The sequence below is a fragment of the Mus caroli genome, unplaced genomic scaffold, assembly GCF_978045245.1.
Source record: "Mus caroli unplaced genomic scaffold, Mus_caroli_1 scaffold_20, whole genome shotgun sequence".
Classification (NCBI taxonomy): Eukaryota; Metazoa; Chordata; class Mammalia; order Rodentia; family Muridae; genus Mus; species Mus caroli.
In genome coordinates this window covers 4182077-4209525 of record NW_028227275.1, presented here as the reverse complement: position 1 = coordinate 4209525, position 27449 = coordinate 4182077, and the positions used below count along the sequence as shown (strand labels likewise).

General features: G+C 45.1%; 1 protein-coding gene across 11 annotated transcripts in view; it reads right to left on the bottom strand.

The window, feature by feature from the left end:
• Ablim1 (actin binding LIM protein 1) overlaps positions 1–27449 on the bottom strand; it is a 287337-nt gene that overhangs the window by 45007 nt on the left and 214881 nt on the right. For all 11 annotated transcript variants that reach the window (XM_085833839.1, XM_085833836.1, XM_085833834.1 and 8 more), the window contains 3 exons: positions 6277–6364; positions 2805–2863; positions 464–547 (listed from right to left, as the gene is read on the bottom strand). In XM_085833839.1, coding sequence (XP_085689965.1) covers positions 464–547; positions 2805–2863; positions 6277–6364 — 231 coding nt within the window. The remainder of the gene's footprint in view (positions 1–463; positions 548–2804; positions 2864–6276; positions 6365–27449) is intronic.

Sequence of the window (27449 nt, the reverse complement as noted above, 5' to 3'; positions counted from 1 at the left end):
GCTGTGAGCCACCATGTGGTTGCTGGGATTTGAACTCAGGACCTCTGGAAGAGCAGTCAGTGTGCTCTTAACCACTGAGCCATCTCTCCAGCACCCATGAGTCTTTGCTAACCCTACAAAGGACTAGATACACAGCTTCCAGCCCAGCACTGTACTGAGTGTGTGGAAAATATTTGTTCAGTGAACAAATGTAGGGGCACAAGATCAAACAGCGGCTTTGGCGTGCTAGCTTTAATCAAAACGTCAGTCCAGCCATTGCTCAGAAGGCAAGCATCCATCAGAGAAGAAAACCAACCAAGTGGGGGTGTAAGGAGCACTTGTGGGGCGAGGAAAGCTGCTACCTTCTACAGGAGCTGAGAAAGTTAGAAGATAAAAGCAGCCTGGGGAGGGGTCGGGGAGGGAGATGGGGGAAGCAACGGAAGCCTGGGCCTAGGACAGCCGCTTTAAGCCACACAGCGCCAACCTGCAGAGCTGGGGACCGTCCTGTGCGACGAATCAGACTTTTGGGATAAAAGAAATCGGATGAAGAGCGCGGGATGTTTGGTGGCTGCCATGAAACATGAGAGAAAGGAAGAATGAATTTTAAAATAGCCTCATTCAGAAATACTATGAAGAATACATAAAAGGACTGAAGGAAAATGGACAATAAATAGCAACTGACGGACATGTGTGCAGCTTCAGGGGTCAATCTGGGGCCCTATGAAGTGAATATCAACTGGTCTCCAAATCACAGCATATTTATCCACTATATTCTTATCTATATCCTGACCCCCTCACTGAGTCCTTTGCAATTATTTTGATACTGTTGTGCTTATGGCACAAGGACAAGATGCCCCAGGAGGGACCCTAAGACCATCGTTACAAATACCCCGTGAGTGAGTTCTTAAATATCAAGAACATGGCTCACTCTGGCGTTGCTCAGAGTCTTCAAACATTTTCATTTTGCTATGGAAACTGCTCTAATTTGACATGTGATTAAAAGGCCAGGAAATCTTGGCTCAAGAAGTGTGCGTAGACACACCCTTCAGGCACTCCAGATTAATTCCTCTGTTGAAAACGTACCCCGCTCTAAGCCTCACCAGCATCAGCCTATATCCCAACTCTGGGCCAGAACCACTTCCCTCAGGTGAGGCCAGCCCCTTCCTATGGATGATGGTGACTTCGAGGCAGCCTGCCACCCAGGGAGGGCATCGCGGAGAGAAAAGCACTGCAATTTTCTGCAAAGCTTACGGAAGGGACAAAACAAAGGAAGAACATTCCTCTTGGCCAGAACCAGTGAAATCTTTTACTCATTTTTTCCATAAGCTCTCTAGAGAGTTCCGCGGAGATGTGTTCAAGGGTTTGCTTTGTTTCGTAATCATTTTAGGGAGAGGCTCTGCAAACTGCAGCTAGCCTTACAGAGAAAATATGCCCGGCCCATTCCATCTGGCCTCATTAACATTCCTGTCCATTCTGCACAAAGACTTCATCAGGGATGAAGTTTTTAAAAAAAAAGGGGGGGGTTGCGGGATTCTTTAGAAAACAAAAGCCACCCTGTAGAGGTGGGATGGATGGATGCCTGGCTCCTTGGGTGGTTTTTAGGCAGGAGCCCCAGTGCAGTTTTATATCCCTAGAACAAAGTGTCCACAGGCACCAGTTCCAACGCTCTGGGAAGGTAGCCTGTTGCTTGAATACCTGTGCTCCCTCCAAATTCCAAGCTCAGTCTGCCTGGTGGATGAATGGACTTAGGGGGCCATTAGTTATTAGCTGTGTGTTTGTGTGTGTATACTGAAGCTGCGTGTCAGAAGCAGGGAAAGCCGTTCCGATATCGGCAGGCACATCCCTTTGCTTTCCCCTGGCCCTCGATTATTCTGAGATTTTCTCTTTCCTCTACTTAAAGCCTGCCGATAATAACAAAATACAAAGTAAAGGCTCCCGTGCTTGCATGTACGCCAGTGATGAGAATCAAAAGGAGATGAGAGTCAAGGGAGATAAGAAAACAGGGCCTACAAGTCCAGAGGGGGCAGCGAAGGGACCTGAAAAATACACTAACCATTCCTTTGATGGGCGCCTACTAAGGGTAGGCCAAGGGGGCTCATGAGTCTTGAGTCCGGCTCAAAAATAAATCTAAACCATTCTTTCCCTGGGCCAGCAAGAAGATTAAAGTCAGACTCCACTTTCCTTCCCCTGGGACTCTAAACAGAGGGGCTGGGATCAAGCCTGATTATCACTGTGAGGAAAAGTCAGCCCTGCGTGAAAATCTGGACCAAGGCCAGGCTCTAGGTTAGAGTCTGGGCTTTACAACTCCGGAAGTGGAACTCTGCTCTCTAGGACAGCTCTGAGGACCGACCCAATCATAGAGCTGATGGCAGCATTATCTTTGCCCTAAGTTTTTATGCCTGAGTGACTTGTACCCTTTGGAGCTAGAGGCTGCTCTTTTGAACTTGGATTTCAGAAATGAGCAAACCACATCAGAGCTAAGCAATAGTTACAGAGTCTGAGGCAAAACGGTGCATGATGGTTTAAGCCAAGAGGGTTACCATGGCTACTTGATGAATCATTTTCCCCTAGCTGTATGACTTTTGGGTACTTTCCTAAGACACTGACTGCCAAGATAAGGCCAACAGAGTCCAACACAAGCTTAAGAACAACAATCACAACATATTTACGGTGGGAGGGAACCCTCTTAGTTGGCCATTTGGACTTTGGCCTCAGGTTTTCTATAAGGAAAAAAAAAGCCCATGAGAAACACTTCCCCAAAGCCCAGGAGCTAGTGACCACACAGTGGTGACCTCCAGAGCATCCTGTTCTGACCCCTTCCTTACCCGCAGCTTCTCCTCTGTCTTAGTGGACTGCTTACAGTCGGGATGCCACACGGTAGAACCTGGAAAGACAGAATGAACCGTGGGAATAGAGGAAATGGGAAGAAGGCACAGTCCTGTTAAGCAGACTTTCCCCAGAGCCCTCTCTCCCCAGCCCAGGGCCCCACATGTGACCTCTGACCGTGAAGTCAACTCTACCCTTTGGGTGAGCTCTGAACTTGCTGTACACAGGGCACAATGGAGGGCCACAGAATGCAGTCTGAGAGCAGCCTCACACAAGAGATGTTTCCCTTTTAATAGGGTTACATTGTCTTTCTTTTTTAAACATAAATCATTGTTCTTTAAAAAGTAGCACCTGAGACCTGAGTCCTTACTACTGGTTCTACTTGATCTTAGAATTAAAGCCATGTTTACTTAAGTAACCATCAAAACACCCAAGCCACTTAATGAAGAGAAGTAGAGTCAAACTCAATGGCCCAGGTCCAGGTGTAAAACCTACTGAAGCTTTCTTTCTTTCTTTTTTTTTTTTAGGATTATTTATTTTATTTTATATATGTGAGTACACTGTCGCTGTCTTCAGACACACCAGAAGAGGGCATCCGATTCTTTTGCAGATGATTGTAAGCCACTATGTCGTTGCTAGGAATCGAACTTGGGACCTCTGGAAAAGCAAACAGTGCTCTTAACCACTGAGGCGTCTCTCTTCCCTCATTCTTCTATTTCTATAGTTGTCCACACTTAGAGGAGAAATCAGATCAATTGGCAACGTTGTTAAACTTAGTTTATAAATCTTTCAACTTTTTAATTAAGTAACAGGAACAAAATCCTTTGGCTTCAACGAGTCAAGTAATGACGAGGTGGATTTTTGGTTCCTGCTTCTAAGATCTCCCTTTCTCAGACTGCGAAGAACCTTCATGGGTGACACAGGTATCAAAGAATTAAAAAGCTGGAAGTCTCTCTTATGCTCTTACTCTCCTACTCGCTCACCCTCTCTGTCCCTTCTCTTCCCTATTCCCCTCTCCCCTCTCTCTCTACATGTTCCTGGCTGGCCTCTCCTCTCCCCTCTCCACTCTGTCCGCTCCCCTTCCGCTTCCCCCAACCTGTCCCCTGTTCCCTCTCCCTCTCTCTGCCTTTCTCTATCTCTACTCCATCCTCAACTCCCCTCCCCATGCCCTAAATAAACTCTGTTCCATAAAAAAAAAAAAAAAGAAGCTTAAAGTCCTTATCTTGAAACTTCAGCACCTGTGCTATGATTGTGTAAAACTGGATGCATACATAACAGGTATCATATACATGTATGACCACGGGAAAGGATGATATGTCAATTCTGTGTCCACACATGTATTTCTTCAGACATGGAGGGTCTGAAGAACACAGATCACTTGGAAAGACTCAAACTAGTGAAATTACTGGATCGTTAGTGACTGGCGCCTCAGAGTCTCAGAAGCAACACCAGTCTTTGTATCTGTACAGCATCTTCTCAACTTTGACTCCCAAGCAGCAACCTCTGTATACCAGAAGTCTCCAAATTAACTCATGAATACTATTTTCTGCCGAGCTAAAATACTATCAAAGACAAGGAAATGTATTCTACAGCAGAATAATATTTCAATCTATCGAATAATCATTTCTACTTCGCATCATTGACACAGAAGAGGAGGAGAAGGATGGGGGGAGGGAGAAGGAGGAGAAAGGGGGTAGGTCAAACAAAAACCAGACAGACATGCAGGTCCCTTCAATATTAACATCGGCTCCACTCTAACTATAAGGCACAGGAAATCTCTAAATGTGGATATGGAGAACCAACGGGTCATGGGCAGGTCCGGAGAAGCATTCTCTGGGAGGTTCTACTAAGCAGAAGGCACCAGACAGGACACAGTTCACACACAATGTCAGCTTTGTTCTCCAAAGGTCAAACACACTGGGAATGTGACCTGTGACCCCAGAGAGCATCAGATGCTGAGGGAAACAAAGCTTAGTCTTGAAGATGTGCCAAGAGAGCAGGTAGCAGTAACCCAGCTCCACTCCAGAGAAACTTTAGAACCGCCCTGGGGGTCTGAATGCAGCTCATGTGGGAGGTTGGTGTATTTGTGCACAGCTGGACTCCCTTTCTATTTAGCATCTGGACCCAGAGAGAGCACACTGTAGCCTGTGTTTCTCCATTCCTAGCAGACACAGGCTTCCATGTACTTGGGAGCCTGTAATTGGTGCACTAATACTTAAAACCAGGCCTGGAGATGCATACAGACCTAACCAGGCCTTCTGAAAAAAATAAATAAAGTGCAAAGTGGCACCTGCCCATCACCAGTGCAGATGTGCCACCAATCTGTGGGAAGATGTGTCCCGTGAAGCCTCCAGAGACCACAGATGTGGCCATCCCGCGGCCCTTCAACACTCAGTGCTGTGTTTGCCACAGCTTTTCAGGCTAGACCTGAAAAGGCACTGACTGGACTGGCATTTTCTAGACCCATGCGAATTTTTCAAGGCGAGAGAAGTCACGCCTGTGTTTTAACGTTTGACATTCATGTCTAGAGACACTTCTCTGTTGCACAAAAACAAAACCGAGAAAGCAAAGCAAAGCACTCATTAAAGTCACACACGGCATTGTGTGTAAAACAGAGTGAGGAGATGACTCGCTGAGGCGACCAAGACCCCGTAATTACCAAGCCAAGCGAGCAATGGCTCTTACAGCTTGAGCTAATTGTACTGATAAATCCTCATCTAATTTATGACTCTTCCAGCTATAAATAGCAGAATGCTTACAATCACGGTGCTATCTGACTGGAAGAAAATCTGTGCTTATGGCTGCTCCAAGAAGCTTTGGAATTCTAGAAGGGACCAGAGCCAGTTGCGGTTTTACCTGGGAGACATTTCCTCAAGAGTATTATTTTTAATTTAAAAAAGTTGCCACCACAAGCCCCTCCCTCTCAAAGGGATGTGGGTGGGTCCCTTTTCATTCCCCATCTCACCACATCCTCTTTGTCGGTGCAACAATGTCTGTGACATCATTCTTCAAAACCCAGTCGCCAGCAGACTTGGACTTGACAGGCCTTCCTCGAGGGCCCATGAGAGGAGAGAAGGCAGAGTAGCCCTCCCTCACAAAAGCAACACTTCTGGAAATGGCTAAAATACTTTCTCTCTCCTTTGATCTTTTGTTTCCCCAATCATACTCCTGGGGAAAGTTGGAGAAACAACTGCTGACCCTCACTGGTCGCTCTCATCCACAGGATCAGAAGCCAGTCTTTCTAAGCAGCACTGTGAACTTATTCAGTAACAGGCCCTGGGGCTCACTCACTGCGGTGTGCCAATTGCTCGTCTGATTAATGCTCAGTGATGTAGCTCTGGCACACGCCTGATGGATTTAGTAACTGCTCGGCTAATAAGATCCCTCCTCTATAATACACAGCCCAACCAACACGGTGAGGTCATCATTCTCAGGCAGAGCAGACCCAGTCTGCTCTTCAGTCCGTCTTACCTTGCAGATACATTTCTTCCCCTTCTGTGAACATCTGGTTGCATCTGCTGCATCGTGCGCAGCTGGGATGATAATGCTTGTCGCCTGCCTACAAAAGACAAAAACAGAAGACACCAAGCTCAGTCTATTAAATGGCTCTGACACCCATGTTTGGACTTGAAGGCTTGGAACAGAAGATTCTGAGGAAGAAAAAGTAATTGTCAGATTGGCCAGACTCCCCATTCTGTTGGCCTCAATGATAAAATGTTGACCTCACCGGGCCTGAAAGGAGCTCTCAGGACAGCTCATCCCCAGAATGACGGTGGCTTTGTCTCTTCAGGTTTCTGGCACCTAATCCTTCTTCATCTAGGCTTTTCTGAAGAGTTCTCAGTCATACAACTCAAACAGGAGAGACATCCACTGTCTTCCCAAAGCTCCAACCTTCTGACTAACACAGTAGTTTATAGTGGAGGTTAAAGCTGGGTAGTATTAACCCACTAAAAACCAGTGGAATTGGGATGGGAAGAATGCCCAGTTAGCAAAGCACCTGACATTCAATGGCCAGGGAAGGAAGCCAGGAAGGTACCATGGAGGTGGAGACACATGGATTCCTGAGGCTCATGTGCCACTGGCCTAGCCTGCTTGGCAAGTTCAGGGCCAAACTACAAAAGCTACCTCAAAAAGCCAAGTGTATGGACCTGAACATGACCTCAAGGCTCCAGATACATGCACACATGTGCATAGGCACACACACATGTGCATGGGTACACACACATGTGCATGGACACACAAATATGTGCACGGGCACACACACGTCTACAAGCACACACACATGTGCACAGGTACACACACATGTGCATGGGCACACAAATTTGTGTACAGGTACATATACATGTGCATGGACACACAAATATGTGCACAGGTACACATGCATGTGCATGGACACACAAATATGTGCACAGGTACACATACATGTGCATAGGCACACACATGTGCACAGGTATACACACATGTGCATGGGCACACACACATGTGCATGGGCACACAAATATGTGCACGCATACACACACATATGAACTTGCACCTGCGTGCGCCCACACGTGTGCGCACACACACACACATACAAAATTTAACCTTGGCTAAGTACTCAGAAAATAATCAGCTGTATCCAGCTTGCACCAAGGACTGAAAGTCCTTTTAAAAAACATCATTTACTGCCTTTGTGGTAAAACTCAGATTCTCTTTTACGCTGCTTACATCCACACTTTGACAGGGATTGTCAGAGATCTCAGAGAAAGCATTTTCTGAGGTGGCTCTACAGAATTCTCTAGCATTTTACAAACCTAAATATGACAGATGTCATCACAGCAGGGGCTAGGCAAAGTGCCACTGGACACAAGGACAATTCTCTAGACAGGTGTCGGGTTCTATTAGTGTCATGGTCTAAAAGCAACCCTGACCAAGACAGGATCCTTCATGCACAGCAAAGACTCAGAATAATCAAATATGCTCGGAGAAAGCATTTCTCTAGAACTAACCTGATGTGCAGTGGGCAGTGGCGCGCCTGAGAAAGAGGTGGCTTCTTCCTGCTGCGGACCCCGTGTGAAACCTCACCAGTAACTCAGAAGCTTGGTCTGATTCCTGTCTCACATCCTCCTGTAGAAGCTACAGGCCAATCAGCAGCCATAGAGCAAGGTCACGGTGGAAGGCCACCCAAGATGCTCAACCAGAAAAGGCTACTAGAGATATTTTAAGTGTAAACAACACCATGGTACTTTTCAGTGACATCTGCCCAAAAGGTCTCAGAACTGGTGGACATGTAGTCTACAAGATATTTCTTATTACTTTAAAACCTCAGTTTGATTTGGAGAAGAGAATGGGACAGGGTTGCAAGTGGAAAGAGAAGGTATATGAACACAAAGCAACTTTTGCCCTTGACAGATACAAAATCAGGTCGGAGAAGAAGGAAGAAGAAAGCTTTCACTCAGTTTCTAAGCCAGGCTGGCTTTGCCGGGACGTCTACCCAGACGTTCAAGTTAGTTTGGGCAACCTCCCGGAAGCAAAGGACCGATGAGACCTTAGCAGGAATCTGCTGTCATCTGTGGAAAAACGCACAGCCCTCGATGAGCTATGGCCACAGAGAAACTTCTGCAGGTGGATATGGCTGATTTGCCTTAGCTTGTACTGAAATGCTAGAAACATTCTAATTAGGCACAGGATTAAGACTAAAATACTGATGTTTATTAATACCACCTGTCCAAGTCAGGGTTTCTATTCCTGGACAAAACTTCATGACCAAGACGAATTGATACCAGCATAGTGGGGTATTCCTGTGACAACCTGACCATGTTTTGGGGGAGGACTGTGGAAGGACTTTGGAACTTTGGGCTAGAAGATCCATTCGGTGTTAAGAGCTCTGTGGGATGTTGTGTAGGAGCTTGGAAGATAATGTTGAGAACAGTGCAGAAGATGGAGGCCTGGCTTGTGAAATTTAAGAGAAAAGATTAAAGACTCTTATCAGGGCCACTGCTGTTTTGATTGTGAAGATTCTGTAGTTCTGGTTAGCTGGGGCTGAAGAATCAACTGAGATTAACAAGATACCAGAACTACTAAAGTGAAACTTTTGCATTACTGGAGCTAAGCAATTAGCGGTGATTAAGAAGAGACCAGCATCACTGAGGTGACATCTGGGAACTGTTTTCTGAGAGCACAGAGGCTGTGTTCCAGAGATAGCCAAGGTTGTACCTTGTGCTGTGGCTGGACTTAGTAATGTGTCAGAGTCATCCAGGTGGTACTGGTTTTGAAGGCATGAAGGCGCCATGGAGAGCAGCTGAGGCCTGGCACTGTGAGAGGCCACGGAAGGCCATTGGTGAGGGTGCAGCCTCAGTTGCAATTGATGGCCCAGGACTGAAGGGGTCATGCAAAGTAGCTGAGGCTTGGTATCATGAAGAGAACCTATGAGAGGTTATTGGTGAAGCCTAGTTGTAGCGGAAGACAGCAGTGTTTTGGAGATGCTAATATCATGAGATGACCAAGAACAGCAGCAGCAGTAGAGTACAGGCAGCTGGAGCCTAGAAGACAACGTGTGTGCTACAAAGGGCAGGGCTAGAGAAGTGACCCAAGCCCGTGGAGGAATCCATAAGATTGTGAGTGGGTCCCAGACTTTACACAGCTGGAGTTTGATTTTGCTTTTGATTGTGACTGTGCCCTGATATTTTTCCCTCTTGAAGGAAGAAAGAATTTTAGTGGAGCCCACAGTTAAGAGACTGAATTTTTAAAAGACTTTGAATTTTAAAAGATATTGGATATTTTAAAGAACTTGAACTTTTAATATGTAAAGACTGTGGGACCTTTAAAATTATTTAGATCTCGAGGACGAATAAGGATATAAGGGTTGAGGCCTAATAGTGACGTGTTTGTGTGTCAAGTTGACAAGGGGTCAATTGATCTGGCTGGTTTTGTGTCAACTTGACACAGCTGGAGTTATCACAGAGAAAGGAGTTCAGTTGGGGAAATGCCTCCATGAGATCCAACTGTAAGGCATTTTCTCAATTAGTGATCAAGGGGGAAAGGCCCCTTGTGGGTGGTGCCATCTCTGGGCTGGTCGTCTTGGGTTTTAAGAGAGCAGGCTGAGCAAGCCAGGGGAAGGAAGCCAGTAAAGAACATCCCTCCATGGCCTCTGCATCAGCTCCTGCTTTCTGACCTGCTTGAGTTCCAGTCCTGACTTCCTTGGTGATGAACAGCAGTATGGAAGTGTAAGCCGAATAAACCCTTTCCTCCCCAACTTGCTTCTTGGTCATGATGTTTGTGCAGGAAAAGAAATCCTGACTAAGACACCACACTAAAGGTTTGGTGCCCACACCAATATGAGAATTCAAGAAAAATAAGTAAGTATAAAAAAGCCACCAATAAAAGAATTTTTTGAAGTAACTTAACACACACCCCATTATTTCCTATTCATGAAAATGCCATGGAAAAGTGGATTCCAATTTGTAACAGCAACAAATAAACCATGCAAAGCATGATGTGTATAAAGACATGTACATAACTTATGTAAAGACCTTAATAGAAGTAACTCCAAATTTTACTAAATGTTGTCAAAATGTTGACTTATCTACAAATACCTGCTAATATAGTATATTCCCAATTAAAACACCCACAGGTACCGGGTATGGTGGCGCATGCCTTTAATCCCAGCACTTGGGTGGCAGAGGAAGGCGTATTTCTGAGTTCGAGGCCAGTCTGCTCTACAAAAGTGAGTTCCAGGACAGCCAGGTCTACACAGAGAAATCCTGTCTTGAAAAAAACCCAAAAAAAAAACCCAAAAAAAAAAACCACCCACAGGCATTTCCTTTATCATTCTTGACGGCATTTCTACACATTCCTAAGGGAAAAAACCACAAAAATACATATTTTCAAAAAGAGATTAGCAAAGAGATTTTTTTCCCCTTCTTGATTTAAAAATTCTAAGACTAAGATAATTAAGGTACAGTGATAACAGCATAGGAAAGATGACTGGAAGCAGCTGTCTGTGTATAAATTTGAGCATCACAATGATATTCCAAATGATTGAAATAGTAGGTTTCTAATAAGTGGTGACAGAGCTAGTCATCCATTTACAGAAACAGAAATCTCAGTTTTTGACACAACCAAATAAAACATAAATTTTATGAGTTTACAAAGCCCCAAAATGGAAATAAAATTATATAACGACTAGGGTGCATAGATTTGTTTAATAAATAGGGTAGAAAGGCAAAAAATTAAAAATATTAAAGAGAAATAATGCTGATCTGTATATAAAAATACAACTCTCTAAACAGAAAATTAAAAGAAAATTAAAATAAAAGTTCTGTCACCTGTCTCTGGCAAAGGATTAATCAGCATGTCTGAGGAGTGCCCGTCCTGAGACATAAATGCCAATATGGGCAAAGGGCAATTTCCAAAGAAAATGTGAATAATTCACACAGAAAAAATCCCAACAGGGGAAGAGGAGGAGGAGGAGAAAAAAGAGGGAAAGAAAGAGGACAAGTAAGCTAGTTAGTAAGTTAGTCAGTTAGTTAGAAGTTAGTTAATAAGTTAAGTTAGTTCTACCCTAGCAGTGATAACCAGGAAAACATGATTTGATTTTTTTTCCCCCATCAAACTGGTAAGGCTGAGAAGAAAACCAAAGTATGAAGTTTGTCAGAACTCTACACAGTGTTGGTGACCACAAAGGAGAGACCGTCACAGATGCACAGTTGCAGAGATGGCCGTGAGGCCAGGCTCTACTCTGTAAATCAGTAGCTGACACCCCATTGAGAGGGATAGCCATCTTTCAATGTGCTTGCTCCACCTTTGCAGGCCAAACACATTAACAGATCCATGTCTGGTGGAGACTCTGCGAAACAAATAGCAGTTTTGAACTTTCTGCAGGCCCCTAGGGCTCAAGGACAAGAGAGCCTCTACTCTGGGTGGGTGAGTTACCAACCCCTGTTTCCTTTCTCTTTATATAGATGCCCAGGGCAGTTCACAGACAAGCCCTGAGTACAGAGCTGAACACCAGGTAGGGCCATATGCAAATCATATGCAAATGGACCAATAACTTTAAACTGGAGACTGTTTTAAAAGGGAAAGTTCTTCAGCTAATGAGCAATAAATAGCAAACGGGGCAGACATAACTTCTCATAGAGGTGCAGGCTTGTGCAAAGCACAGCACAGGCTCTGTGGTGGAAGGTAACAGCTTGAGTGATGGTTTGCCAGGTACCAGCTCCAGGCACACAGCTTGCAACCCTAGCTATGCCTAAGCCTGAGACACTAGCAATGCCATCACATGAGTTCTGGAAAGTCTATTCTCCACTGGAAAAAAACAAAACAAAACCAAACCAAACCAAAACAGCAAAACAACTCTGAAAATTCTCCAGGCACAGTGGCTCACATCTGTAATCCAAGGGCCTTAGAGGTGAAGGAAAGAGGACTGCCACAGAGCCACCCTGGGCTACTGCCACAGAGCCACCCTGAGCTACTGCCACAGAGTCACCCTAGGCTACTGCCACAGAGCCACCCTGGGCTACTAATGAGTTCTCAGCCAGGCCATGTCTCAAAAAAAACTAACGAGACAAAGAAACCCTAATAACCTCATGCCAGCTTTTTAATTACTTAAAACACATATAAAAACATACTTGGGAGACAGAAGCAAGGCAGATCTCTGAGATTCAGAAACTAGCCTGAGCTACATAGCAACCAAGTTTAAGCCAACCAAGGCTTCACAGTGAGACCCTGCCTCAAAAAGAAATAAAAGAATTTTAGAAATTCCTATTAAACGACTATATCCATTCCAGCTAGCACTGGATGCCACAAGACATGCACAGCTTGATTACCTAGCTGGATTTCCTGTCCATCCAAAAATGTTAAACATACAAAACCAAACAACAACAACAACAACAAACAGTCACCGTTCACAGTGCCATCAAAAACATATTGTTAGTTCTTACAAAATTTAGTCAATTTTTAATACATAATCTGGAATTCGGAGGAAATGCTATCTATGGTAAGATGTCATGCAAGATACCAAGTTTTTATTAGACCTGTAGCTGTCTGGAAGAAAAGAAAGAAGTTTTCAGTCCCTTACAGACATGGAGTAGCTCTAAGGCTTGGGAATCAGCTTGGTACCCGTGAAACCTCAATTCTGTTACTACCTTCCCAAAGTTCCCAGGGACACTTTCTGAAAAAGTCTGGAGTGGGGACAGCACAACCTCACCTCCCACTCAGATGTCAGACCTTGTTTGTGAGTGAGATCTCACATGACTATACACTCCAGGACAGGGACACTCTGGGACAGGGTTAGCAAAAGCCACCTGGGGAGTGGAGGGACATTCTTGCTGGTAGGAATAGAGCTTTGTCTCCATAATGTCTGATACCCAGGAGGGATCCTGGGGCCCTGACTAGCCCTTGGTCAACTGAATGGGTTATAGGCAACAGGAAGAGAGAACCACAATCAAGGAGCCCTTCCCGGGACCATAATTTAGATTCCAGGGTGCCAACTGTCCCTCTTAGTTTCCCTTTGTCCTCTCCTCGGAGTGTGCACAGAGTGCACAGGACATCAGACTCAAACCCTTCAGGCTGACCTTTGTCAGTTTATCACTTATGTCCCACCTATTCCCAGAAGGCAGAGCAGATGGTGTGGGAATCAGGGTTTTAAAACAATTGATCAAAGGGTTCAAATGGGGCCTGCTGTGATCTGAGCATCTTAATAGATGTGGCCAAGAATAGGTCACAAACATCTCCCTTCTTAAAGAAACAGTGACACATGGGACTCAGTGTTAAATCCCGGGTCTTGACTATAATCACAGGTGTTTGGGGCTAGCCTTGCTCTGTGCAGGTTACCATACAAGGTATTTTCAGTAGCATGTCTCACAGTACTCCAAAGAGGTAGGGGCTGTGTAGTGGACCTATCCAGCATGAAGGAGCTGATGTTGAAATGAACAATTCATTCAGAGCGGAAATGCAGAACTGATCTTTGAATACAGGCTCACCAAACTCCCTTCTAAAAGCACCAGATCTGTTGTGTGTCAGCAAAACCCAGGACTCTTTTATTTTTATCTTTTAAAAGGTTTTTGTTTCGGTGCTGACCGGAGTGTGTGTGTGCTGTGTGGGTGTGCATTGCTCTCCACCTTATTATTTGAGTCAGGATCTCTCACTGAACCTAGAGATCACCAACGTGGGCAAACTGGCTAGGACAATACTGATTTAGCTAGACTGGACAGTCAATACATTCTGGGGACCCTTTGGCCTCAGCTTCCCTGTCTTGGGATTGCAGGTGTGAACCACCACACCAAGTTTTTTTGTGGGCTCTGAGAATCCAAACTCAAGTTCATGTGGTTGAATGGAAGACACTTTGTCCAACGAGCTTTCTCAATTAGGAACCCTTTAAAGATATATTCAGTAGCCCTAGAGTGGAGCCCAGAAATCAGCCCTCTTAAAAAAAAAAAAGTATAAATACTAAGAGTCAATATAGGTCACCATTCACTAGGAAAACATTGCTCTGGGTGGAATCAAAGCCCCACACCTGACAGCAGATGAGGAAGCCAGAGGAGGGACAAGGACCTGATGTTTGCTTGCCTATCAGGAAAATGGGCGGGGAGGGAGACTGGAAGCACCAAGGATCCCAGCTCAGCATGGGTGGGAGGGCAGGGCTGCTGACTCTGCTCCTGTGCAGCCACTGGTTCCTCCCTGAATTGTGAGAGGTTTCCACAGAGACTGGACGGGCCTGATCTCCAGGATCCCCACTCATCTGTTCCGGGAGGCCTTTTCCCGATACACCATCAAATGAGGGTGGGCCTTGGGCCCATGTTTGTATCCTGGCACAGGTGAATAAATCTGTCCACCAAGCCCAGAAGGCACTACAAGCCTGTGCAAATCCAACCTGCGTGGGTGAAAACCCCCTGGAACTCCAAGGCCGAACCAGCTACAGTCTTCCTGAGCTTCTAGACTGTGCCGCAGATATCACCACTATGTTACAAGGAGGATGGTAACTTGCTTTCAAAAAACAAGGAAACACAAAATAACTCTAGTTTGCTTCTGCCACCTTCTTAAAACCAGAGAGAGGGCAGGCAACTCCCTTCTCAAACAAACAGGTACAACATCTCAGGGAAACGAGGAATGCATTTTATACATTGTTACCACTTTCTGGACTCCTTCCAAACAATTAAACATCTTAAAGTAATCTCTGTCACTTAGTAGTATTTAATAAATACTACCTGCAAATACATACATGCATCCCAAAGGGACATAAGCAACATCCAAGTTTTACTTATATGTTGGCTTCTTAAGACTGGCTCTTATGTAGCCCAGGCTGGCCTCAAACTCTAGGTGACTTTGAACTCCTGATCATCTCACTACTACCTCCCCATTCTGAGACTCCAGGTATGTGTCAGAGCTAATGTTCAACGAATTCTCTACCAAAGTTTCAGCATGACTATGTGTGCAAATAGAGGGGCTGGTACAACTCCTACGGCAGTGCCAAGATCAGTGAACATTTTAGCAAAGATGAGGATGGAGATGATTGGAGCTACTTGGTTTTAAAGCTTTACTTGGATACACCACACAATCAACACAGCAGTGTCCTCTGAGCAGTGGAACGGGAGAGGGAGGCTAAAAACAAAACCCGCACATTTATGAGCAGACGATCTCCAGCAACTGCCAAAGTAACAAATACTTGTGGGAAAGCTGGGCATCCATATCCAATGAGAGTCCTGCCAAACACCTGAGAACATTAACTAACCACCACGGGTCATAGACACACAGACAGAAGCTAAGTCTGACATTTCCTATAAGGACACAGGGAAAGTCCCCATGATCTTATTTTGGGCAAAGATTTCTTAAATGTTATACTGAGGGCACGGTCTACTGATCCGTAGAAGAAAAACTGATAAACTCCCCTTCTCCCTTAGAAAAGATACCATGAAGAGAGAAAGATCTACCAGAGACAAGGGGGAAATTTTGCAAACCATACATCTGAAAAGTGATTTGCATCCAGAGCCTGTAAGTAAATCTAGCAGCGTAGTAACAGGAAGCCAGTAAGCCCGCTTAACAGTGGGCAAAGGGAGAGGGGCAAGAGCCCCTGTCCTGCATGCATGAGGGCTTTGGTCAATCCCCAGCATCACCAAAGAGGAGGGAAAACCAAGGCAAAACAAACAAGTGACCACCATCCAAACTAACAATGACAAAACCCAACGAGCTCTGCCACCAATGGTGGTGGTAGGAGTCAAACCCAAAGCCTGTGTGACAGCCAAGCCGTCTGCCACTGTGAACATCCCAGTCCCCTGCCCCTCAGAGACTTAAACAGATACTTCAGCCAGGAGACATATGGATGTCTAATAAGCATAGAAATATTTTGAACATTGTTTAGTCATTAGTAAATAAAATGAAAAGCATAGTCATATTCCAATGTCATAATAGCTTATCTCTGAAAAGCTGACTCTGCAGGGGCTCCTAAGGATGGGAAAACACTGGGGCTCAGCAGCTGCTAATGCCACACAAGGAAACCTCTTTCGTAGTCTTTCAGAAAGCCGAGAACAACCTTACCCTGCAACAGAAAAATGTCTCACTAGTATGTGTTAAATTAGCAGAAAGAAGTCTAATGTCTACAGAACATTAGCCATGGGTGAGAAAGTCTGTAGTCTTGTTACTCACAACAGCCCCAAAGTATTAAAATCCAAAGGACCCCACTGGTAAAAAGCTAAACAAGAGATGGAATGCTAAAATAAGCATGCATGTGGGATGGGCGGGGTACCCTTAAGCAGTAAACATATACCCAAAGACCCAGATGAACTGGGACTACTTCCTGCTAAGAGAAAGCAGCCAGACATTTATAAGAAATAAGGAAAAGGGAGGGGAAGTAGAGGTTGCTGAGAACAGGGCGGGAATAGGGTGGCGTCAATGAAGCTGTCAATCTGGGGCAACAGGAAAGCCATATGCCTTTATTGCCCTACACAGCAGTGGTTGTTACACAAGTGCACACACAGCATAATCAATATCTATACCTGCAGTGAGGACAATCTGTGACGAGTTTTTTCTTTGTCAATACATGAGCAAAGAGGGTGGGGCATGACCAGGAAGGCAGGATTAAACCGCTCCATTCACGGGTCAAAACCAGGTTCACATGTATTCACTCCTCTTGGAGGGCCAGAATAGTTAACCCAGAAGGCTGATGGAGAAGGCTCCAGAATAAAGTGCCTGAGCACACAGAAGGCTGGAGGTGCAGGCGCAACACCACGGGAGAGCAGCCGCATGAAGATTGTTCAGTGCTTTAAAGGGGATTTTACAAATGACTCGCCTGTCTAGTCTTATTTGTGTTTGTTTTCCTTTTGGATGAAAGGAGAGAGCCAACTCCAGACAGATGAAGTAACCTGAAATGCTAAGGGGCACCTGGTTAGTGCCCCAAACTGAGTTAAAGGAGACAGGCGGACAGGTGGCGAAGAGTCGCAGTTCCTTTTAGAATAAATAGAATTTTATTGTACAAAATAAAGCCTTCCTATACCTGAAGTTTGCTTCTAGAGTTTGCTAAGGCTAAAGAGAGATGAGGTCGTCTTCAAAATTCTTTATTTTATCCTCCTGCTTCTGTTTATTGAAAGGACTTTACCAAGTAGTACACAAACACACCAAAACACAACACCCCTGCAGTTAGGGCCAAGTCTTTTAAATCTACTATCCCAAGTGTGTTTTCTTCTCTTTTTCAAAAAGCCATTGAAGTGGACTTAGATTCATGCTAGAGTTGAGTAGAAACTAGTATTCCCACTTGCCCATGCCCATCCCCCTGACCCTGCCCAGCTTGCCCATCAATAAGCATGCCCAAGTGTTGTATTTGCTGTTACTGATAACTTACATTGATTATCGCTGTGTCCACAGCTCACAGCGGGGTCCACTCTTGGTACCTGTACATTCTACAGGTCTAGACAAATTTCCAGTGAAGTGTAGCTCTCATGACAGTCTCATGTAGAACAGTCTCACGGCCATAAAAGCCCTGTGTGCTATGCCCAGTCACCCCTCAATGTTATTTCTTGCCATAGGTGATGTTCACAGTATGGGATGCTTTGAGCCTAACTCTTTGTCAGGTTATCACGTGGTTTCAGCTTGTCTGTCGTTACAAATCTGATCCATCCCTTTCAGAGGCAAAGTGCCTTTTCTTAAGACCAGGCGTGGGTGACATAAATCCTGTAACAACATAATATAGTCCTCTTTCCCTGTCCTTTCATCAGTTATTAAGAAATACCAAGGTCTGGCGGGTAACCAGGGACCAGAGAGTGGGTTATGAATGCCCTGGGGCGGTATCTGAATTTGGTGCTCCCAGAATGGGCTTCGTGTACTGAGCTAATGCTCTAGCTTAGGCAGACCTTCTTCCTTCTCATCCGGAAAAATGTCACACATTTTCCATGCCAGATTGACCTTTCTTATAAAGTAGGAAGAAGACTTTGAAAGTACTCCGCACAATTTCTTTAGAAAGTTAGGCCCTTCCTTGTCTTTGCTTTTGTTTTGTTTTGTTTTGTTTTGTTTTAAAGTAAAATTCCTGACTTCCCATGTTCCAAGATCTGTGCACAAATCAGAAGTGTAGACAAAATATCGTACACACCATTCACTCTGTGCCCATTACTCAACTAAGAAAGAGCGTGTGGTCTGTACCTAGACATGCTTACCACATCCTCCAGAGGCTGGCTGCCTTCTATCACATTTACTTGAACCACATTCGTTGCTGTGTTTTGTGAAATCTCACACTTACATCTTATTTCTTTCTGTATCTCTACAATATTTTATTTGTCCTTTCTAGTTTTGATAGGCATCTGGGCAGCTTAAAAGTTGGGGCTGTTCTGAAGACAGTGCTGACACGGGCTCTCTCCATCCTTTCATGAATTCCAGACTTGTTTTCCTTGCAAACATACACAGCAGAAGGAAGAAGTGCTAGGCCACGGGATGATGCCGTCAAACTGTTGTCCAAAGTGGGTTTTTGCTTTCTATTACCATTTTAATCCAAGAGGAATTTGGGGGAATTAAGGAAGAAGAATCATATTAGGAGTACTTTGCCAAATGGTTCCCCAAAGTGTTTTTCTAACCTCTGTGGAGTGAGTGATTTTTTTTTATGAAATTGTCTCTCAGTAAAATCACTGGTTTAATCCCATAAGGGATCCATTATCCTAGGACCTGCAGCCTGCCACAAGGCCAGCTTCTATTCCCCTTCATCCTCCTCCTGCTGCTAGCATCCTGTGAGCTAGATGAAATGCAAATGCCTCCCGTTTCTCATTTCTAAAGTGACTTGAAATGATCAGGCAACCGCACTACTGCCTGGATTACATTGTATCAGTGTCTGCAACGAATAGCCGCAGAAGTGTCTTCCAATTCAGGAGAAGGCACCCTGGGTGCCATGGGAGATGCAGCTGCAGGGAGCATCTGAGAACCTAGCAGCCTTGCTAAGCTCTAGTTTTACTATTGTTGATCTTCAGCAACTTCTCCTATATTCATTTTATTGGTCTATCTATCGGTCTGTCTGTCTGTCTATCTCTATCTATCTATCTATCTATCTATCTATCTATCTTGATCTGAGGTAATCTCATTATATGATAGCTTTGGCCAGCCTACAACTCATTTTGTGGGCCACACTATCCTCAAACTTACAGAAATCCACCTGCCTCTGCTTCCTGAGTTCTGGGATTAAAGGCGTGTGCCACGGCATGCTATTAACTCATGGTGGTTACTTTTATTGTTAACAATAGTCTTTGCACTTGTTCTGTGGTGGAAAGTTCCAGAAAGCATGTTCATATCTTATCTACCCAACACCTGTTCATACACCTACTATGAGTTAGAAGAAGTCTCTAAAGCTATAGAGCTAGTGTGCAATTCTAAGGATGGTGGTGGTAGTGGTGGTGGGGGCGGTGGTGGTGATGGTGATGATGATAGCCTTCTATTCCCTCAAAGCCAGATAGATAGATAGATAGATAGATAGATAGATAATAGATGGCTGTCTGGATGGACAGACAGGTAGATAAATAGCACATACAAGCACTGTTAGGTTGGATTGAGGACTAAGCCATTTTTATCCTGCTTAGCCTGCCCAAGAACACCTCAGTCTACTAAAAGCTGTCTGTCTCATGATGCTAGAAGGTTGTAAAAGCATTCATTCCACCAAGCTCGCTAGGTTAGTGCATATATAAAGGGAATGCTAATTATTTATTAATGTTATAAATTCGTCTCTGAACAATGTGACACAAAGAAACTAACTAGGCCTCTGGTGCCCTGTGAGCATTTTTCTTCTACTAAACACTCAAATTCTAAGATTAATTTTATGTAACCATTTATGTGGACACAGGGTCTTACTGTGTAGCCCTGGCTGACCTGGTACTTATTATGTGGACCAGGATGGCCTTGAACTCACAGAGCCCCCTGCCTGCCTCTGCTCCTGACTGCTGGGATTAAAGGCCTGTGGCACCACAGCTGAAATGAATTTAAAAGGTGCCTCTTCAGGGACTGATGATAGCGAGCTTTGGAATCAAAGGGGATGTTGCTGCGCACACTGAGCAGGAGGCTACGGTGGTTCCTGGGGCTCTGCTTGTGGTTAATGTTAGTGTGGTTCCAGGAAAGGAGCCACAAAACCTGACTAGGCCTCTTTCCTAACTCAGTCGCTACCCTACATTCAAGGTCAAAGGTTTCACAGCCTTTACTTTTTTTTTTTTTTTAAACAGCAGAAGACATTTACTTTTAAGCTCAGCATTTCGAAATCTAAGCCAAATTGGTTCATATCTTTGTGTCTTGTGCAAGGGCAAAAACTAAAGGTTTCTGATTACTTATGATCTCATTTCTGGTTCCCTTTCCAGCGCAAGAACCATGAGGAGTCAGACTGTAGAGTCCCAGCAACCTGAAGGGTCCTCTTGGAATCCTCTCCGGATTAAAGAGAAACAATTGCTGGACGGAGCCCAGGAGCCATGTGCTACAATTGTGCTACAATTGTTGCATTTGGTTAAAGGAGGCTTCCGGCAGGTGTAGGACAGACAGGAACAAGTCTCCTTTATTTAATCTCAGCGATAGCTTTTTAAACGGTGGCACACCTTTGAAGGTGGACTTTTAAGATTTTTAAATATTTAAACTTGTCACACAATGTACAGCCAATAGGTGGCCCCGTAACGACTGGGTGTGGATCTGTTTGTCAACTGCTTTTCTTTGCCAAGCTGCTATCTCGAAAGTACATTCCAATTCTGTGGCATCCATGTTGCAAACATTCTCCCGGGAATCACAAGCGTCTCTGACCACCCTGGTCTTTTTCCTCTCTGCCTCTCTACTCTACCCAGCCTGGAGGGCTTCATAGCAACCACACTCTCCATAGAACAACCTGGCTGAGGAGCTGTGTGACACCTTCCAAGTTATTTCCATTAAAACCATTCCACTGAGCTCTTCAGAGTGGAGGACAGATGGTTCAGTTCTTGGCTGCCTACCGAATACTATCAGACTAAAAATATTTTGTCTTCGTCCCCAGGGTTGGAGGAGCCTTTAGGGCGGGAACCAAGACTGGAGAGTCAGAAAAACACAGCTTGCTTTTAAAAACATCCTCCCCTGATATCCTCTCCCACTGCGACCAGACTTTCATCCCGGTTCACAAACAACTTGCTGCACGCACTCTGCAGATCCCACAGTTCTTTGGGAGCAGGAGGGTGCTCCTAGCAGCCACGGGGGCTCTCAGTTCCAATTGTTAGGAGGAAGAAATAACTGGGGGGAAAAAAGCAGGTTGAAGAAGGAAGGGGCATGGATGATAGGAGTCAGGATCCCTGGAGCTTCTTGGTGATGCCCCACGGAGCCCTAAAACTAAGCAAGGTTCACCTTTGGATGACAATGGACATGTTTCAGTATTCTACAGGAAACTGACTCAATTCACATTCCAGACTTCTACAATGCTGGGTGGGGTCGGTCCGGCTTCAAGTCCTCTGGATTCCTCTGGAAGAGCAGGCCTTGGGAATGAGGCCAGGAGCAGCTACACAAGTGGCTATCCCGACCCTCCACCTGCTACAACAGTCCCAGGAGATAACGGGATGTTCCAGAGGTAAAAACAGTGACCTACTGGATCCTGATACCCAGAGACAGCTCAAACCACATCATGGCCCAGTGCGTTGGGAGCTCTGGCTTCCATTGTATGTAGTGATGTAGCACTATAAGTTTTCACCCTGGGGTGAGGGAGGCCTGCACTGTGCCGACAGGCAAGAGACCATCTGACTTCTGAAGTAAATACATCTTACCGTAAAGTGACAGGCACGCAGTCAATGCCAGGTATTGCCCCATGACACAAAGACGGTGAAAGCCCAGAGAAGGAGCTACCCTATAGGAAGTGCAGGACAATGCTCCTTCCCTGATGCTCAGCAGCCTGGATGCAGAAGCCCCTAACAGATGATAATTGGTGACTCAGTGGTTAAGAGCACTGGTGGCTCTTCCCAAGCACCTGGGTTCGATTCCCAGCAACCACATGGTGTCTCACCATGCACACCAACTCCACTGCACACCACTATGCTAAAATGTTTGCTCCCACATGTGAGAAGAACATGTCACTAATACAGCCTGTTGCAGAGGATGCCATAATAGTAAAGAGACCACAGTATCTAAGAGACCTAGGTCAACGATGTGTGAGCATTTTCTTAGGCTTGTTTGTAGCATTTGACAGTTGAACTTGAGGCCCCAAGAAAAGTTCTATGTCTGGGAGAAACAATAAAGCCAATAAATGGTATGATTTGATGTCTATGCTTACAGTCAATGTAAATTAAATGAAGGCACACTATGGGCAGAGTGGGTTTACACTATCCCTGAGCCAGCGGCTGCATCACATAATTGAAAATCTCACAGACCACACACCTACAGCAGTAGCAACCGCTGGTATTTAGACCTTTATCTTTCAGCCTAAGAAGTATTTTCACATCTCTCCTTGCTGTGGTTTGAATAGAAATGGCCCCACAGGCTTGTGTGTTTAAAAGTTGGTCCCCAGCAACTGCTGCTGCTATTGCTGTTTGGGAAGGTTTCAGAACCTTTAAGGAGGTGGAGCCTGCATTGGGCTTTGAGTCACTTCCTGTTCTCTTTCTCTCTGTTTCCTGAGCGTAGATGAAATGCAACCGACCAGTCAGCTTCCTACCCCTACCGCTGTGTCTTCTCTGCCTTGTGCCTTGTCCACTATGGCTGACTCTACCCTGAAGCCGTAAGCCAGAATCAGCCCTTCTCACAGATGCTGCTTTTTTTTGGGGCTATTTAAAAAAAAATATTTAGTTAGTTATTTATTCTTTGTATGTGAGTACACTGTCACTCTCACCAGAAGAGAGCATCAGATCTCATGACAGATGGTTGTGAGCCACCATGTGGTTGCTGGGAATTGAACTCAGGACCTCTGGAAGAACAGTCAGTGCTCTTAACCGGTGAGCCATCTCTACAGCCCCTTGTTGGGATATTTTAATCACAACTGAAAAATTAATATATGCCTCCTCGTTGAAGGCTCGTGGCAGTTTCACTTGATAAGAACAGCAAGGACCCACCACTGTCCCCGTTTTCTAGATGGGCAAGGTGAGGCTGTGAAATTGGTGTCTTCCATGACGGTGGAGTTTATAATGAAATCAGTTCTTACAGAGAATACTCATAGGAGCTTAAGGAGAGCAAGAGGAGGAAATAGCTACAGATCTTACAATCTGGGGACGATACCGGGGTAAAACCAAGACCATGTAATTACATTTATGAAGTGTGGTATAGGCATAGTGTAGAGGGGCAGTGTGATAAAGGGCTCAGTGCACAGGCATGGTAGAGCGCTGTAGTCACCAAGGTATCAGACGCTACTCTCTCTGATCCTCATGTCCCCCAGCGGGGGCCTGGGCCCTTTGTTGAAGTGATCAGTTCCCAGCCTCCACCATTTCTAGTCCTCAAGTCACCAGACATGCCTACCTCAAGACCCGACCTGAGACCACAAGCAACACTCCTGCCTTTGAAACAATAGGTCAATTTTTATTAAATACCACATGGGCGCCAATACTGCATGGATAAGGAGTATGACGTATTCCTTTTGTCTACCGAGGAAGTTATGCTTCCTGGCCCCAGCATTCAACAACATCCACAATCTTGCTGAGGCTTCACAGTCTACTCGCTATGAACATACCCTGTATACCTGGACACGTGGGCTTTGCCTTGCCTCACCTCAAATATGTCCATAAGCCACTGTCTTCCCATTCGTTGAGAGCAGCTACTCCCAAACTTCTCCGTGACTCAGAGAACAAACTGGGTCATATCAGCATGTGTTTGTAATCCTGGACATAGGAGTTGACCTTTGGCCTCCCCATGCACATACCCACATGCATACCTGTGCACGTGCGCGCGCACACACACACACACACAAAGATTCTGAGTGATGCTAAGGTTCATCTCGGTTTCAAAACTTCCTTTCCTTATTTTAAAAATAGGGTCTGACTGTGTAGCTCAGGCTGTCCTGAAACTCCCTATGTAGACCAGGCAGGCCTCACACTGCTCGGATCATAATATGCACCTTCAAGCATTTCCTTTGATAGATATGCATCTACTTCTCGGCCTCAACACACCTTTTAAATGCATCTACTCAACACACCTTTTAAATGCATCTACCTTTTAAATACACCACTTAAATAACATAATAAGTTGCGATTGCTGGCTAATGAACATTTTCTCCGTTGGACTTTAACTTCTTGGCAGCAAGAACATTATCTTATTCACATCGGCATTTCAAGAGTCTGTGGATGCTGTACATATTTTTTTTTTTGTAAAAACAACCTATTCTATGTAATAAAGTACCAATGCTACAAGCCTGATTATTCTGTGCGATCCAATGAGTCTTTATTTATAGACACGCAAATCTTAATTTCACAGGACTTTCATGTATCGTGAAGTGTGATTTTAAAAACCACTCAGAAACAGAGACCATTCTTAACTCACAGGCCATACAAAAACAGATGGTGGGGCTGGGCCTCACAAGCCCAGTCACATCCTAACCTCTGTTCTAAATACCTTTGACACGTTTTTGCTGGCACGGACATAATGTCTACTTCCTTATTATGTGAGATCAGTAATATACAATTTGCTTAAGGCTTTGTCTAAACTGCAGGTGTATAAATTTTCAAGACAAAAATTTAAAATTATTTGTATGTTAAAATTAAATGCTAAAGAAACAAACTGGCCAAGCTTCATTTATTTCTTGACGCAACATCTATACAGCTCACACACGCAGCAGGATGCACGCCTTGGCTTCACAGTGGCACCAGGCTGAACTTCCAGCTATGATACAGCAAGGGCAAGGTGGCAGGGAAATGTACATTTTTATACACTTCATATAAGTTAAAGGTGGCTACACCATGACCTCGGGTAGCAAAGACAAGACTAGGACTCACTGCCTGGACCACTTGTGTCTGACCTATTAAAAATGTACCCAGTCATTAAAAATGGCCAGTTGGGGAATAGGCCATGTATAAAATACGTCATGTAAAACTTACCCATTTACCTCTTTAAAAAATAATAATATTTAGACTTTAGGCCACCAATTTGTCGTGTGGATATACATTATGGTAGCAAGAAGCACGCTTGCTGTACTTCAGCAACCTGGCTAATTTTTTTTTCTTCTGTAAACCATAGCATTTTTGTTAAAACAGCCAAATGAAATCTCTTCTTTATACATCTGTTAGCTTACTTCCAAGTCACTCCCCAACTCCCAAAATGAGTCTGACACTTGCTAACATGGTTAATTCGAACCTGTATTTGTAATTTCTAAATTGCGGATCTGCAGACCCAGTCTGGTAACAACGTACACCCTGAAGACCCAGGCTGTTTCCACCATCCCGAGAAGAGGGCTAACATTCTCTAAATTATACTCATCTGACCGGCCTCAGACGTCTGAAAAGGCAGCTACAAGCTTAATTAAAACAGTACCTAGGCTCAGGAACCCTTTCTTTCCTGGGACACCTTTCCTTTCTCCGACATGCAGTTACTCCATGCATACGGTCACCTGAACTTACATTATTAGTCCATCCACGTTGTGTATTTCATATTACTTTGATGACTTCTCAAGGCACATGCCTTTTATAACCAAAAGCCATCATGATACAATCAGCTAGCATCAGACAGGTGTTCGAGGCTAAGTCTTTGCTAGGGAATGAACTGTACATCCAACTAGCACACGAATAATGACCTGTAAGTTCACCGTTGACAAAAATTCTAATCCAACCGCAGAGCAATGGCAGCATGGAAGATTTAAGAGCATCCTATACTACCAAGTCAGCGTGGGATCTTATTCTATTCTAAGCGACATTTTCCTGTTTAAAATTCTTTACATACCACCCTCAACTCTTGCTAGAATAGACTGTTTCCTGGAATTTTGCTCTTAGTGTGTTTCTTGGCAAAGAACAATTCTAATTCTTCCCATATGTAACACACAGGTCAAGTCTGGAGCACACTCCCCACTCCCAGCTGACAGATAAACTGTCTGTTTGCATCAGAAATAAACATCCCTTTCTGAGGGACCCACAGGCCTCTCTCTGCCATGCACTTTACTGCAGTGCCAGGCCTCTCTTATGATCAAATCATCTCAAGTGGGCAGATGCTCTCCCAGCATCCTCCTGGAGCACAGAGGCCTGGACACACCCCGTCAAAGAGACTTGCACTCCTTCTGTCTAATTAGAACAAAAAAGCTGTTATTGCTTCCTTGCTGTAGGCCAGCCATGCTGAGTGCAAGATGACTCCGGCAAGCCTTGCTGGGGGGGAGCTACTCATTCTAAGAGTAAGGAGTCTATCAAACTAGCAGAGGCCTGAATGAAAGGATTCACCCAATGCTACCTGGAGATGAAGAGAGCCAAAACCAGTGACCTAAGGAAAGAAACTCTGTTACCATTTAAAGCAACATGTGCATTGTGAATAAGCAAGCCACATTCTATATAATCCAGCAATCTGTTACACATGTCCTCTGGGGACCATCTGCCTGCCCGCCCACCTGCCTGCCCACCCACCTGCCTGCCCGCCCACCTGCCTGCCTGCCCACCTGCCTGCCCGCCCACCTGCCTGCCCACCCACCTGCCTGCCTGCCCACCTGTCTGCTTACCCACCTGCCCACCTGTCTGCCTCCTGCATGCCCCACCCCCCATCCAGGAGCCAGAGCCTTTAGGCAGTTACCTTTGCTAACCCAATATGTAGAATAATAAGTGTGCAGGAAGCTCTGGTTGAATGAAAGAGCCTGTCCTGAGTCCAGAGGATGTGGCAGGGGGCCAGGGAGATGGCTCAGCCTCTGACAGCCACATGTAGCCTGTGTTCCTCACCTTGGCAAGAGTTGGGTACAGTGGCTAACCACCACTCAGGGGTCAGGGAGGACGTTGGGTCTTGTAACATGAGATTTCAGGTTGACACACCTTAGCTCACCCCTTCCTACAGTAAGTGACCAGCGGAGACCAGCTCATTCTGCATGCTGGCTTGCTCCCGGGTAACAGGCATTCAAAGCCATTCTCTGGTTTCTGTGGTTGGTAAGAGCAAGGGACACCCTAGGTTAGTCAGGGGTGAAAGAAGTATTAAATGAGAGCCGAGGGCTTCCTCCAGAGCCCAGAGGGTCAACATTACTGATTTCTCCATGAACACTGAGGAACCCAAAGCTCCCAAGAAACATATCCTTGAAGGAGAGGGGCAGGGAGAAGGCGAGTAGGGGTGGGGGA